Genomic DNA, 12549 nt, shown 5'->3' on the forward strand with positions numbered 1-12549 from the left:
TCCCTACTCCTGACAGGTGGTTTTTTGTTTGTTTTTTTAATAGTTTTTAATAGTTTAATAGTTATTTTAGTAGTTGTTTGACCAATATTTGTGTTACTCCAAAGTGTTAGTGATTTGGCTTTTTTCTAACTTTTTATAATTGCGTCTGAGAAGTAGAGGGAGGAGCAAAAGGAGGACGAAAGGGAGGAGGAGACGAGCAGTCTTCTCCTCTGAAGAAGAGGGACCCAGTAATAAACGCTGGTATCGGATAAAACCTAAACGATACCCATCCCTAGTCATAACACACCGCTCCAGAGAGAGAGAACAGCAGGAAAACAAAGAAAGAAAAGGACATGTGCAAGGCTTCCAGCCTGGACTGCTGGCACAGGACAGACTGTAGCCATGAATTTATGCTGACCCTGTTCAACAGAACAAACCACTTTTTTTTTTAAGGGCGTAAAGCATCAACCAACTACAAAGCAATGACCAATTTGCTTTTTTAAGTGAAAAAGATCTTAAAGTATAGATTTCTGTATCCTGCATAGTGCTGAGTAAAATAAAATAAAAAAAATCATCTCAGGAGATTCACAGTTTCAGAAAACCAGACACCAGAGCTGTGACACTGCAGGAGACCAGAGACACGAACAGCAACTGCCAGAAACTATGGATTTTTTTTCAGTTTCCCCTGCTTTTGTATTGTTACAAGCTAAATGTGTGCTCTAGGCTCTAAAAATGAAACGGACATGTTTTCATCAGATTCTCAGTAAAGCTCCATAAATGTAATTTCAGCCTGTTACAGATGAAAGTTGACAGTCATGAGTTTGGCCTTTGCTCTAAAATAGAGCTCACTATACAAGTGTTTATTAGATGAGCAGAAATAAAGGAGTGAATGGTGGAGTGATTCCACAGCAGGACTTCATTCTTCAGAGAAATTGCTATTGTTAAAAATCTGGTTTTAAACAAAATGAATGTTTTGAATTGAAGAACTATTCTGAGAAATGAAAAACATCAAAAGCTGAACACGGACGTCAGCTCCGCCACTCCTTCCTCCTCCTCCCTCCTCTTGGGGTTGTGTAAGTCGAGCTGTCAGTCTTATTTCTAACAGGATGATGACTTGCATACTTTCCTGTCTTCCCTGCTCCCCCTGCCTGTCTCTCACTGTCTAAATACTCATCAGTCTGTTATAAAAACACCGACTTCTGTCTCCTGTCTTTATGTGAACATGTTGTTTCTCGCTTTTATGTAACAACCTGAAACACAGATCTGCTAACTTATATTTCCCTCACCTCTGACTTGCAAAGCCAAAACAACAACAACATTTATTTATACTGCATCAGAGGTAAAAGTAAACACATCATAACTGGATGTGTACATTTGATGGTGCTCTCACATAAAAAGTTAAAAGCAAAAGCCAAGTTGTAGCTTAGAGTTTACTCAGCATCTCTGATGTTTTAGCTTGCTTTAGCTCCTGGGTTCTGTTTCAGTGTGCTTTCACACCTACAGTTTATTTAATCTGGTTTGAATCAGTGCATGTTCTGGACGAGTGGATAACAATGATAATTTTACTCCAAACATCCAGCCAATATTTCAGGCAAAACCATACATAGCAGGCTAGTTGCTACAGTTTCTGTACTCTGTAGTCAACCACAAAGTATACAAGGCTACTGGAAGACGTTTAGCTTGAGTCAGTCAAGGTTAGCATAAACTAACTAAGCAAAAAGACCCTATGCAATGATGCAGATGTGGACGTTGGCCTTTCCTAAAATTTGTTTTTACCCCAAAGTGGCCCAAAAAACCCAAAACCAATTAATGCACCTTTAACCTCCTAAGACCCGAACTCTTTCACGACATGCATTTTTAATTTCTCTTTGATATTTTTTTTAACCTTATTTTTGTTTTTAAGAAAAATAAGAGCCACATATGAGGATTTGTTTAAAATTTTGATAGAACAGTAGCAGTATAATGTCCTCGTAAGTGGATATCAGGCCCATGTAGAGCAAAATTGAGTATTTTAGTCTAAATAACCCAAATTGTGATGTCCACATATGTGGATACAGGGTCCGAGGAGGTTAAAATAAGCTGCAGATCAGGCTGTCACTCACAACTCATGAGTATAGAACATCCTATTACACATACAGCTGTGTGTGATGATAGTAATACTGTGCGAGTGAGTTTCCTGCTCACTGCTGACTCTGCGTTAATGCTCATTCTGAGGATCCTAATACAGGAAGTGAGGATTAAGTGAAAACGGCACACACTCTTTTTCTGTATCCATCCCTGGAGATTTCTTTCTGATGGTGAGAACGGAGCTTACATAACAAACAACAACACACGCATGTATGTCTGGGATCTAGGGAACCAGTGGACGAGTATGAGAATGTTCTGGAAAAGAAGAAAGCCTCCAGGAACCTGAGACGGGCCAGAAACTGTTAAAGGAGCAGTTCATCTTAGACACCCATCTGTAACTTTCATACATTTAGCTTTGAAATAAACATCTACTTAATCTTTTAGCTTTGGAGACCTGGACTGTCTTTTACTGTTACCATGTGCAAGTGTCCAGGTATGTGGAGGTAAAAAAAAAAAAAAAGGGAAACGCTCCTCTGAAGTTTCATCTGTGCCTGTCATTTACAACCCTGGTCCACAAAAGTTGACATGTTGTATACAGTGAGTACATCAGCAAGGCAAAATATCAAATGTTGAGACAATACAATACACTTCCTTTAAATTTAATGCAAAGATGTTTCAAAAAACGTTGAGGGCAGAGGGACGTTTACCATTGTGTTGCATGACCTCCTTTTGCTTGATATGAGGTTTCAACAGTTCAGGGCGTTCTTTGTTGCATTTTTCCACTTCGCAATGCTCCAAATGTTTTCAGTTCATCCGTTGTGACCTTCAGAATGTAGTTTGTATCATCTTACAAAATTAAGCAAGGAAATACTTGAAAAACACCGCCAGATATGTAGCACATATCATAACATTTCCCCCATTTTCACAGGCTTAAAAGTAATTGATACAGTTTGAGGGCCATGTGAGGCCTGTCCCCTTCTTATTTAATGTCAGAATGAAGCAGACATAATATTTGAATTTGATTCAAAGGTTTTCAATCTAATTTCAAATGGGGCCCAAAGAGCTGTCAGTGCAAGTGAAGGCAGGTTATCGTTAAGCTGAAAAACCAACCTATCAGAGACAGCAAAAAAATTTAGGAGTGGCCAAAACAACAATCGTGAAATAAAGGAACTGATCAGCTCAGCAACACTAAAAAGACCTGAAAGATCTCAGGAGAAAAACAGCTGATGATCCGAGACAAACCTCATAAAATACATCTGCCAAACACGGTGGAGGAAATGTTATAGCATGGACGTGTATGGCTGTGAGTGGAACCAGATCACTAGTATTTATCGCCCATAGAGCAGCTATTCTCTCCTCAAATTCAGATTCAATGCTGGAAAACTTCATTTCCAAAATGAATGAATGAGCTAAAGCATAACATCGCAGAATATTTTCATCCAAATATTTAAAATAATTATGAAATTTGAAATTCTGTTTGTCCAATCACTTCGGAGTCTCTAGAAATGGGGGACCATGTATAAAAACGCTCGCAATTTCCAAACAGTTCAAGCAAAATTTGTGTTAAACCCTTCACTGGTCTAAAATCCGCTAAAAACTATAGACTTTCTATATTCATCCAATAAACTACAGCTCTAAGTGTACCGTCATGGATGCTGACTTTTGAACAAAGGGCTGATAACAGGCTCAATAGTCCATCTTTTCTTTATTTTAAAAACCCACCATCCATGATTTGAAAAAGACTTTCACACACACACACACACACAAGTACAGCTAGCAGTGCCGCATGAGGGAACAGAACCGCATGGCTGGATTATGTCGAAAAAATATCATTAAACTGTTTGCCTATGCAGGATTTCATGGTCTGATAAATAATAAGCTTCAGCTGCTCTCAAATACTCTATAATGATTTCTTCACATTCTAATCTCTAATAATCATGTTGCTGATCCACTGACAGTTAATGCAGCTAATTGTGGGATGTTAATTCAGGTCTTTCCAAGTAATGTATGACTTTTTTCATTTGTTTTGTGGCAACATTTAAATTGAGAATGCACATCACTTTCTAATTTCTATCGTTTTTTTTGCACCAGTTCAAGGCAAATACAAGCTTTTCTTTCCATTTGTATGTTGTTTTTGTATGTTACTAAAATTGTCAACGTTTCTCATTACATCGGTTTGATCTGCAGAATAATATCAGTCAGTAATAACAGTCAAAAGCTGTGACTTCTTTGTGAACTCTTAACACCTGAGAGCGTAAGCCTGGAAGAGTTGCATGATTTGTAGAGAGTCAACAGGTCTTCTGTTGACTCTCAGTCAGGGTGATGTCATGTTCACTTCTTCGCATTCATCTGAAGCGTTCAACACGTCTGATTGTGACGATTAAACTGAAATCATACTGAACTTGAGAGACTGCTGTCAGTACATTTGTGCTCTCCATTTCCACAATGAAGGCAGTGCAAGTGTCCAGCCAAGGTTCGCTGGGCTCTGATGTGTGTAATAAACAAACATTGATAAGAGAGCCACTGCAGACCTTTGGATAGTGTGTGAGAGCATTGCTAGAGTTTGTAGCAATGGACTCAATATAAAAAGCATTAGAGCAATGTAGACCGTGCTTGTGGCTGAAGAGGCACAGCTGCTCAGTCAAGACAGCTGGAGATTTCAGCGAAACAGGAAGAAGCCACTTGAAGTTGTTTGTCATATGAAATTCAATGGAAGCCAGCGGGGCCGAAATTAAATATGAGAAATAGGACTGCGCCTTTCCAAACAACACAAGTCAAGAGACAAGGTCAAAGGATTTTTATCATTAATAAATACAAAGAGGTTTTCTTTCCTGTGATATTCCCGGGACAAGTTAAGGTGCAATTATTTCTTTGCACACATAAAAGCTCACAACAATCAGCAACAACATTAAAACAAGAGCGAGTTGAATAACAATCAATCACGCCTTTATAACTTTTTTAAATATCCTGCTTGGAAACAGCGGTGTATGGCATTTATGCAGATGCTCCTTTGATTCGGATCAACTAAACAGTGTCGCAGAGCAAGCATACCCTCTTTCGTGGAAATGGTACTCCCCCAGAAAGCTATCACACCAAACCACACCATAACCCTGCTGAGGGTTGACCCGAGGACCACAGCAAAGAGCCAAAGGTGATGACTTTTATCTGCCCACCACAACTTTGGCTTTGACTCGGTTGAGTCAAGGAGCTTCAGTTTGCGTGCCATCAAACATCTTGTGACTCATATAGTTATTACTGGGAGCTAACAAGAAAATGAGGTCGTGACCCTGAGATATGCAGACAGAAATAATATATGTACACGAGCAGCCACACCCACTCTTGGTGTCCATAATGACCTGCATTAGTGTTTTAGAAAATAAACATCCAGGCCTGGGACCTTTGGTAAACTAAATGTCAGGATTTCTATTTGTTGGTGACAGAGATTACTTCATTGGCTACTGTCTGCAGCTCACACTCACAATATTAACCTTTCACACCACAACGCTCTATGTAGAAAAATCCAACAGCTGTTGAGATTAACTTTTGTTAAATTTAGTTAATTCTGCAACACACACACACACACACACACACACACACACACACACACACACACACACACACACACACACACACACACACACACACACACACACACACACACACACACACACACACAAACCTTGAATGACAAGAAGAACATTGAGTCCTGCAACAGATGGCATGGCTCTCACAGAGCCCTGATCAACATCACAGAGTCAGACTGAGATCACATGATGAGACACCAGGCGCCGACATGGACTCAATTCAAAGTGTGGCATTATTCTGCAAAATGCCAAAGCCTGCATTGGCATACTGATGAGTCGGGATCAATTTAAACCAGTAATCTAAATTCCAAAGAAGTTAGGGCGCTGTATAAAATGTTTAAAAAAAAAACAAACCCAGAATGCAATGATTTGCAAACCAGATTTTACTCACAGAAGAACATAAAAACATTCAAATATTTAAAATGAGATGCACCATTTTAAGAGGAAAAATTTTGGCTCAGTTTGGATTTTGTGGCAGCAACAAATTAAAAATAAATAAATAAATAAATAAAAGCAGGCCATGTTTACCACTGTGTAACATCTCTTCTTCTTTTAACAGCAGTCTACAAACTACAAACTGAAGAGAACAGCTGCTGGACTTTCAGAGAAAGAGTGTTGTCCCATTTTTGTCTGCTATCTAGCTGCTTAACAGTCCTGGGTCTTCTTTGTCATATTTTTTAATTTAGTGATGTTCCAAATGTTAATGCTAAACTGCCCTGCCTGCAATACAGACCTTTTCACCAAAGAGTTAAGGTCAGTGATCCTAACACTGGTTTTCAGCTTTGTCCCTTACACACAGGGATTTCTCCAATTTCTCCAAATGTGTAGGTGATATCATGCTCTGTAGATGAGTCTCTGCAATTTGACTTTTGGGACAATTATTCTGAAATTGCAGCACAGTTTGTAGATGCAGTTTTTTTTTGCAGACTGGTGAACCTCTGCACATCTTTGCTTCTGAGAAACTACCTCTCTAAGATGCTCTTACAGTCCCAGTTACTTTTCCAGCCTTTCGTTGCCTTCTCCCAACTTTTGAGACGTATCGCTGCCATCAAATTCAAACTAAGCCAATATTTTTAATTAAATACTGAAATGTGTCAGTTTAAACATCTTATATATTTTCTATGTACTAAAATAGGGGCTTTGGAAATGCAAATCAGTGCATTCTGTTTATATTTACATTTACACAGCATCCAAACAGTTTTGGACCTGGGTTTATATTTGGCTTTTATGCAGTTGAGACAGTTGTTCATTTATCATAGTTGACACCACAAATCCGCATCTTATGTTAGCCGTTGACAAGTGTATGGCTGGTTGTGTGAAGTGATCGTGACAACAACTTACTTGCAGGTAAAAAAAAACTAAAACAAAACTAAAACTAAAAAGACAAGACCAAAAAAGAAAACAAGGCAGAGCTCGATCGGCCGTATGAAAATATAAATCTGTTGCCTTCAACGAGCACAACAGCAACAAAGAACAGCAAACAAGAAGAAGTGAGACTTTATCATCAATAAACTGGAGCAACTAAAAAGTAGAAAAGTGACCAAAGACTCAGTTAAAGTATTCTAGAGCTGAACTAATTTCACCTCTGAAGTGATTCATCTTCAGACACACACACACACACACACACACACACACACACACACACACACACACACACACACACACACACACACACACACACACACACACAGCTGACTGTCTTCTTCTTGACAGTTTAACAGTGTAAGTGCAGTAAAAAAAAAAAGAAAAAAAGAAATGCTTTGCCAGATCCTGTGTGTGTGCGTGTGTCTGTTCGGTAGTGAGCCAGTACCTTCATGCAAAAACGCATTTGAAAACAAAAAGAGGCCAGGATGTTAGCGGAGCAGGTCTGTGTGCACGTGTGCGTGCGTGCGAGTGTGTGTGAGTTTGGGACAAACAGACCTTTGTCTTTGCTGGCAGTGTTGTCCAGGCAGTTGGCAGAACAGCTAAAAAAGCTGAAGGACCCCACAAAACACCACAATAATACTGGGAACAGGACACACACAGTCACCGAGCTTCACTTCCTCTGCCTACAGTTTCAGGACGTGAACCTCTGAGCTTCTCATCACTATCATGGTTAACCCTCCACCTGCAGCACTGAGGCTGTAGAAAGTAAATCCAAACACCAGAAGAGATGCAGCAGCGTTAAAAGCATGGAGGTACATACTTGTCAGGGCGTAGTTGGGGTTCTCCACCTCCATCCGCTGCAGCTGAGCTGCCAGGTAGACCTGTATATGTAACACAGGAAATAATGCCATTACAAACATTATCTGTGACTGATGGTAATACGGCAGCAGGTTTTCCCCTGCTGATAATGTTTACTTAATATAGAGGTAACTAAGAGTCACTGTGGGAATTTTTTTCCCTTTATGTTTGCATTCTGTCTGATCAATAGAGAAAGGCAGAGCTTCACTGTAACAACAGCATGAGTCACTGCACCTCGAGCTGTGGGCGCAGGTCTGTACCAATACACCTGGAAAAGTAACTAGAGGAGCTGGTTCACCAGCCCTCTCCCCGAGCACCACCAGGGCTGATCAAGACAGGCCATAACTCTGCTTAGCTATGGCTGTGCTTTGGTTGTAAAGTCTATGGCTGTGATACATTATCTTGTAATTTGGGGAAGACAAATTGCTTTGATTTGTTGCAAGTGTGCGGTAAATTTAATTTAAGCTACTCCTTAGTAAGCATCTCCGTCACTGTATTGAAGCAACACAAGTGAAATAGAGTAGAGCTTAGTTACGTGCATAACTTAAACCTCAAACGCAGCTGAAGTTTTAGCAGTAAGCTAGTCTGTAGCCACTACTTTGCCGCTCTCATTGACCACATACTGCCTTAGATTATGCTTGAAAAGAAGGACCGAGCATTGTGAGGTCTCACATTTGCCAACACACAACTTTGTGGACCACAGGAAATCCAATAATGATTCCTTGGGAATGTAAGACTTTCAGCGAGGGAATGCCAACGGGTTTTAAAAAAATTATTTTACACTCAACATCTATACAAGCCACAATTCTGCACAGTGTGAAGATCCTTGGTTCCTTGGTTCAGCGTTCCTCATTAGCACGCACATGGTAACACTGTAGATCAAGTTTTGCACACTAGTATCATGGCTGAACATCTTGTTCTGGTTTTTAGAAACCCCAATAAGAAAAAGCTTACTGCTATTTGGAGAGCTCCAATAAAAACTGGCCTACTGCTAAAAGCCAGAAATAGTATTATGCTCATGCCTACAGAGGTATTAATGATAAAATAAAAAGATAAAACATACCAAAGATATAAAAAAATATGAATAGGAATCTTTTTTTTAAAAAAAAGCCAACGATAACAGTTTGACAGGGATTAAATTGTATTTTTGCACCAAGAAGGTGATTCAAGGAGATATTAGACAAAAACTTGGAATATCTCAAAATGGTCATCTTAAAAAAAAGAGATAACGGGGCAAGAAGAAGTGGCAGAGCTAAAAACTATGTACAGCAGATGAACTGTAGCTGAAAGTCACGTCTTTAAGAAATAAAAAAACTCCAGCAGAGAGAGCGATGCATGATGATTTCCAATTTCAATAAAACACTGCACCGATTTCCCATTTTCCTGGCAAAATGTAAAGAAACGAAGGGTGGCTCAAAACATTTGCACAATACTATGTGTCAAAAAACTTTACGTCCCTGAATATGGCTAGTGTATGACTTAAAAAAAAAAAAAAAAAAAAAACCCTGAAAAATGTGAATGCTTAACGTTTTCTAATAAACCGCAAAAATATAAAGTAATCATGCAAATAAAGAAGATTTCATTGTTTTTGGAAGTATCTGGTCACGAGAGTATTAAAAAAACATTTAAATTTGGAGCAAAATAAATTTAATTCACGTTAAAGTTATTAAAAATCGTCCTGCATGAGTGAGTGTCAGAAGAATTTGCACCAGACCATCAAGTAGACTGTGAAACATTTCACTGAGTAAGTTGAAAGTTGGATCTGCTTGTGCCATTAAATGCAAAGTCAAGGATCACTGAAGTGACTTGGACGTATCCTCTGTGCTCCTGGTTCTGTGAAAGTGTTTGTAATGTACGGCCAGCGACCTTCTGATCATTCACAAGTGTGCATTATAAAAGTGCTAAACAAACTACAACGATGAACTTAAAAAAAAATCAAAACAAAAACAAATCCATTTCTTTTGCTCTGTCTGTACCTTGATGTCGATGCCTCGCGCCGAGGAGCTGCTGTTGAAGAACCTGGAGGGAATCTTTGAGGACAGGTCGGGTTCTTCTCGACCAAAGCCAAGGTTTAACAGGATTTCCTCAGGATCCTCCTCGTATAGGTCCAGCAGTTCTGACACACTGCGGAGAGACACACGTTAGAGAGAAAGTTCAGAATTAGTCTGAACTTTCTCTCTAACTGCAGAGTGACGACTGCAAATCTGAACCGCTATGAAAACACACAGCAAGCAAGCAGAGTCCTGCTCTTCAACCATTTTACTGAGACCTGAATCCTGACTAGCAGCAGAAGACTAATCCATCCCACATTTTCACCTCAGGTTTTGCCAACACAACAAGTTGCTATTTGCGTAGAGCAGACAGTGTAAAGTAGTTATGCAAAATAGTGTATTTTATATTGTATTTGGGTGATTCTAACACAGTGATACCTGCATTTAGATGAGGCTGCTGTGGTTTCTTTTTCTACCCGCTGATAACTCAGCGAGATAATCGTCTGCACTGTAAGGTGATGATGCTACTCATCTTCATAATACAGTTTCTATTTTTATGTACTTGTGAAATCGTGAGAAGCCACTATACATCATTTACCACATTTAACACCAGCTAATAACGTCAGCCGCCAGACACGCCTGCTGCTCCGACCTCATCGCCTTATCCTGTCCACTCACCACAACCACAATCATCCTGATAATTTACCCACCACATGTGTTTATAGGTAAAGGATGTGGACAGTAGATATTTCTGATAGAGCAGTGACACTGCAAGCCATTATTACTCCAACCAAAAACAATTAACCTACATTTATTTCAACACTAGAGGTTCCTGATTCTTTACTTTGGCTCACAACTTTTAAAAAGAATTAAATTTAAGTGTCTGCTCATGGCTAGTGCCCAATCAGAATTACCCTGATGGGTCTGGGAGGAGGAGTTGGCCGTCCGATTGGGGTCTGGAATGTGGGGCCTCCCTGCTGCTGCCGAGCCGGGGCAGTCTGCTTCTCCCCACCCCAGGGAAAAGGGTAACACCACCTGGGTCTGGGTGCAGTTCCCCCTCCAGGGGCAAGGGTACCTAGACCCAGGGCTTAGAGTACGCTTGGGGAGTGTGATTGTGTGTACAGCGTCTCTTTATGTCTGTCTCCACGTTGGTTGCGTGTTGAGTAATTGCATATGAGAGCATGAGGGTGGGAATGGATGTTTGTATCTGTGTGTGCCTGTATGTCTGTGTCTATATGTCAGGTTGGGTATCAGACGCCACCTCTCTGGGGACATCTCAGGCCCTCCAAGGTTTGGAGGTCTATCTCCCCCCACCACCACTTCCCCTGCCAGTGGCGGACCCCCTCAGACATCGGTGCGTTGGTGGTTCTTTGTGTCTGGGGATGGGCGTCCAGGTACACACCGGCTCACTCCTTGGCGGCCACTTATCGGGGCCTGGAGCCTGGGGCTCGCTCGGGCCACTTTGGGGGTGGGGTGCCCCCGGCCTCTCGGCCTGGGGCTCGGTCACTCAGGCACGGCTGGCTGCCGGCGGAGCTCACGGGCGCGTCACTGCAACTCCCCCTGGCTTCTGCTCCACGGCTGCTGAGTGAGCCCTCATCTGGGACTCTCCTCAGCTCTTTCTGGGACAGTGGTGCGGCTGCCCCTCTGTTGGTCTTCCTTGGTCTCTTGTGTTCTGGGGGCCTCTGGATGTCTGGAGTTTCGATCTAGGGAATCTCCTAACTACTGCTCGACATCCAAGGAATTTAAAATAAGATGGTTTTTGGACAAAAACTCTTGCACTCCTCTTGAATAGATAACACTTCCTCTTAGAAATACACCCTGACTTTGACCTTTATGGACAGTAATTTTGTTTGGCTACAAATGAAAAACCTGAAGTACCAGACTGTTTCTTAAAGTTCACCATCGGGACACTTCTTCTGAGAAACTAGTTTGAGAAATGCTGTCACTTCATTACTTGGCAGACGATTGGATGAACCATCCGTTTATCACCATCTACCATGGGCAAACTTCAACTAATCAGGTCATCAATTCACAGGATGCCGAGCGTGCAAAAGAGGACATGCTACCATATAGTTACAGCAGTGCAGCTGCCTATGTACTTAGAATATTACAAGATTTATTTACATTTAATTTATTTATTACTGCACTTAGGTGGTAATAAATAAATAAATTCATTGGCATGTGATTGGATGAAGCATCTGGCTAAAATAAATGCATAACTGCAGTCGCACTGGCTAGGTGCTTATTGGTCAGACTTACGTTTAACTAACAGCACAACTTAAAACCTTGCAATGCAGATACTCTACTGATTAAAATCTTCAACTCCCTTGCAAGGTAAACTAAAGAGTTCTCTGGTTTGAGATTTAATATCAGCATCTCTGAGAGTTACTTTCTGCAGATCCCTGCACAAATCTGAGTGAGAAGTGAGCAAATGAACTGACCTGGACACGGTGCTGCTTTTCCCAGATCCTGTGGAGTTCAGACTCTTTCCTTTCTCTTTATATTGGCTCCTTTTCTGATCCGCCGCAAGATCAAAACTGCATATGAAGCATTAACATACAGAGAGGCATTAAATCACGCACGTGCATGTGAGAGAAGGGAGAATCTAAAGCTGTTTTTAAACATGAACTCTGGAAAACATCAGGAGAATCAAATCAAATCAAATGATTCACCACATCTGCTGCTTTACATGTTTCACATGTGTT

The 12549-nt window shown here is 40.7% G+C and overlaps 1 protein-coding gene across 4 annotated transcripts in view; it reads right to left on the bottom strand.

The window, feature by feature from the left end:
* itprid2 (ITPR interacting domain containing 2) overlaps nt 1-12549 on the bottom strand; it is a 54072-nt gene that overhangs the window by 17945 nt on the left and 23578 nt on the right. For all 4 annotated transcript variants that reach the window (XM_026144929.1, XM_026144928.1, XM_026144926.1 and 1 more), the window contains exons 8-10: nt 12286-12381; nt 9830-9977; nt 7816-7876 (exon numbers count right to left, since the gene is read on the bottom strand). In XM_026144929.1, coding sequence (XP_026000714.1) covers nt 7816-7876; nt 9830-9977; nt 12286-12381 — 305 coding nt within the window. The remainder of the gene's footprint in view (nt 1-7815; nt 7877-9829; nt 9978-12285; nt 12382-12549) is intronic.

The sequence above is a fragment of the Astatotilapia calliptera genome, chromosome 16 (genome assembly GCF_900246225.1).
Source record: "Astatotilapia calliptera chromosome 16, fAstCal1.2, whole genome shotgun sequence".
NCBI lineage: Eukaryota > Metazoa > Chordata > Actinopteri > Cichliformes > Cichlidae > Astatotilapia > Astatotilapia calliptera.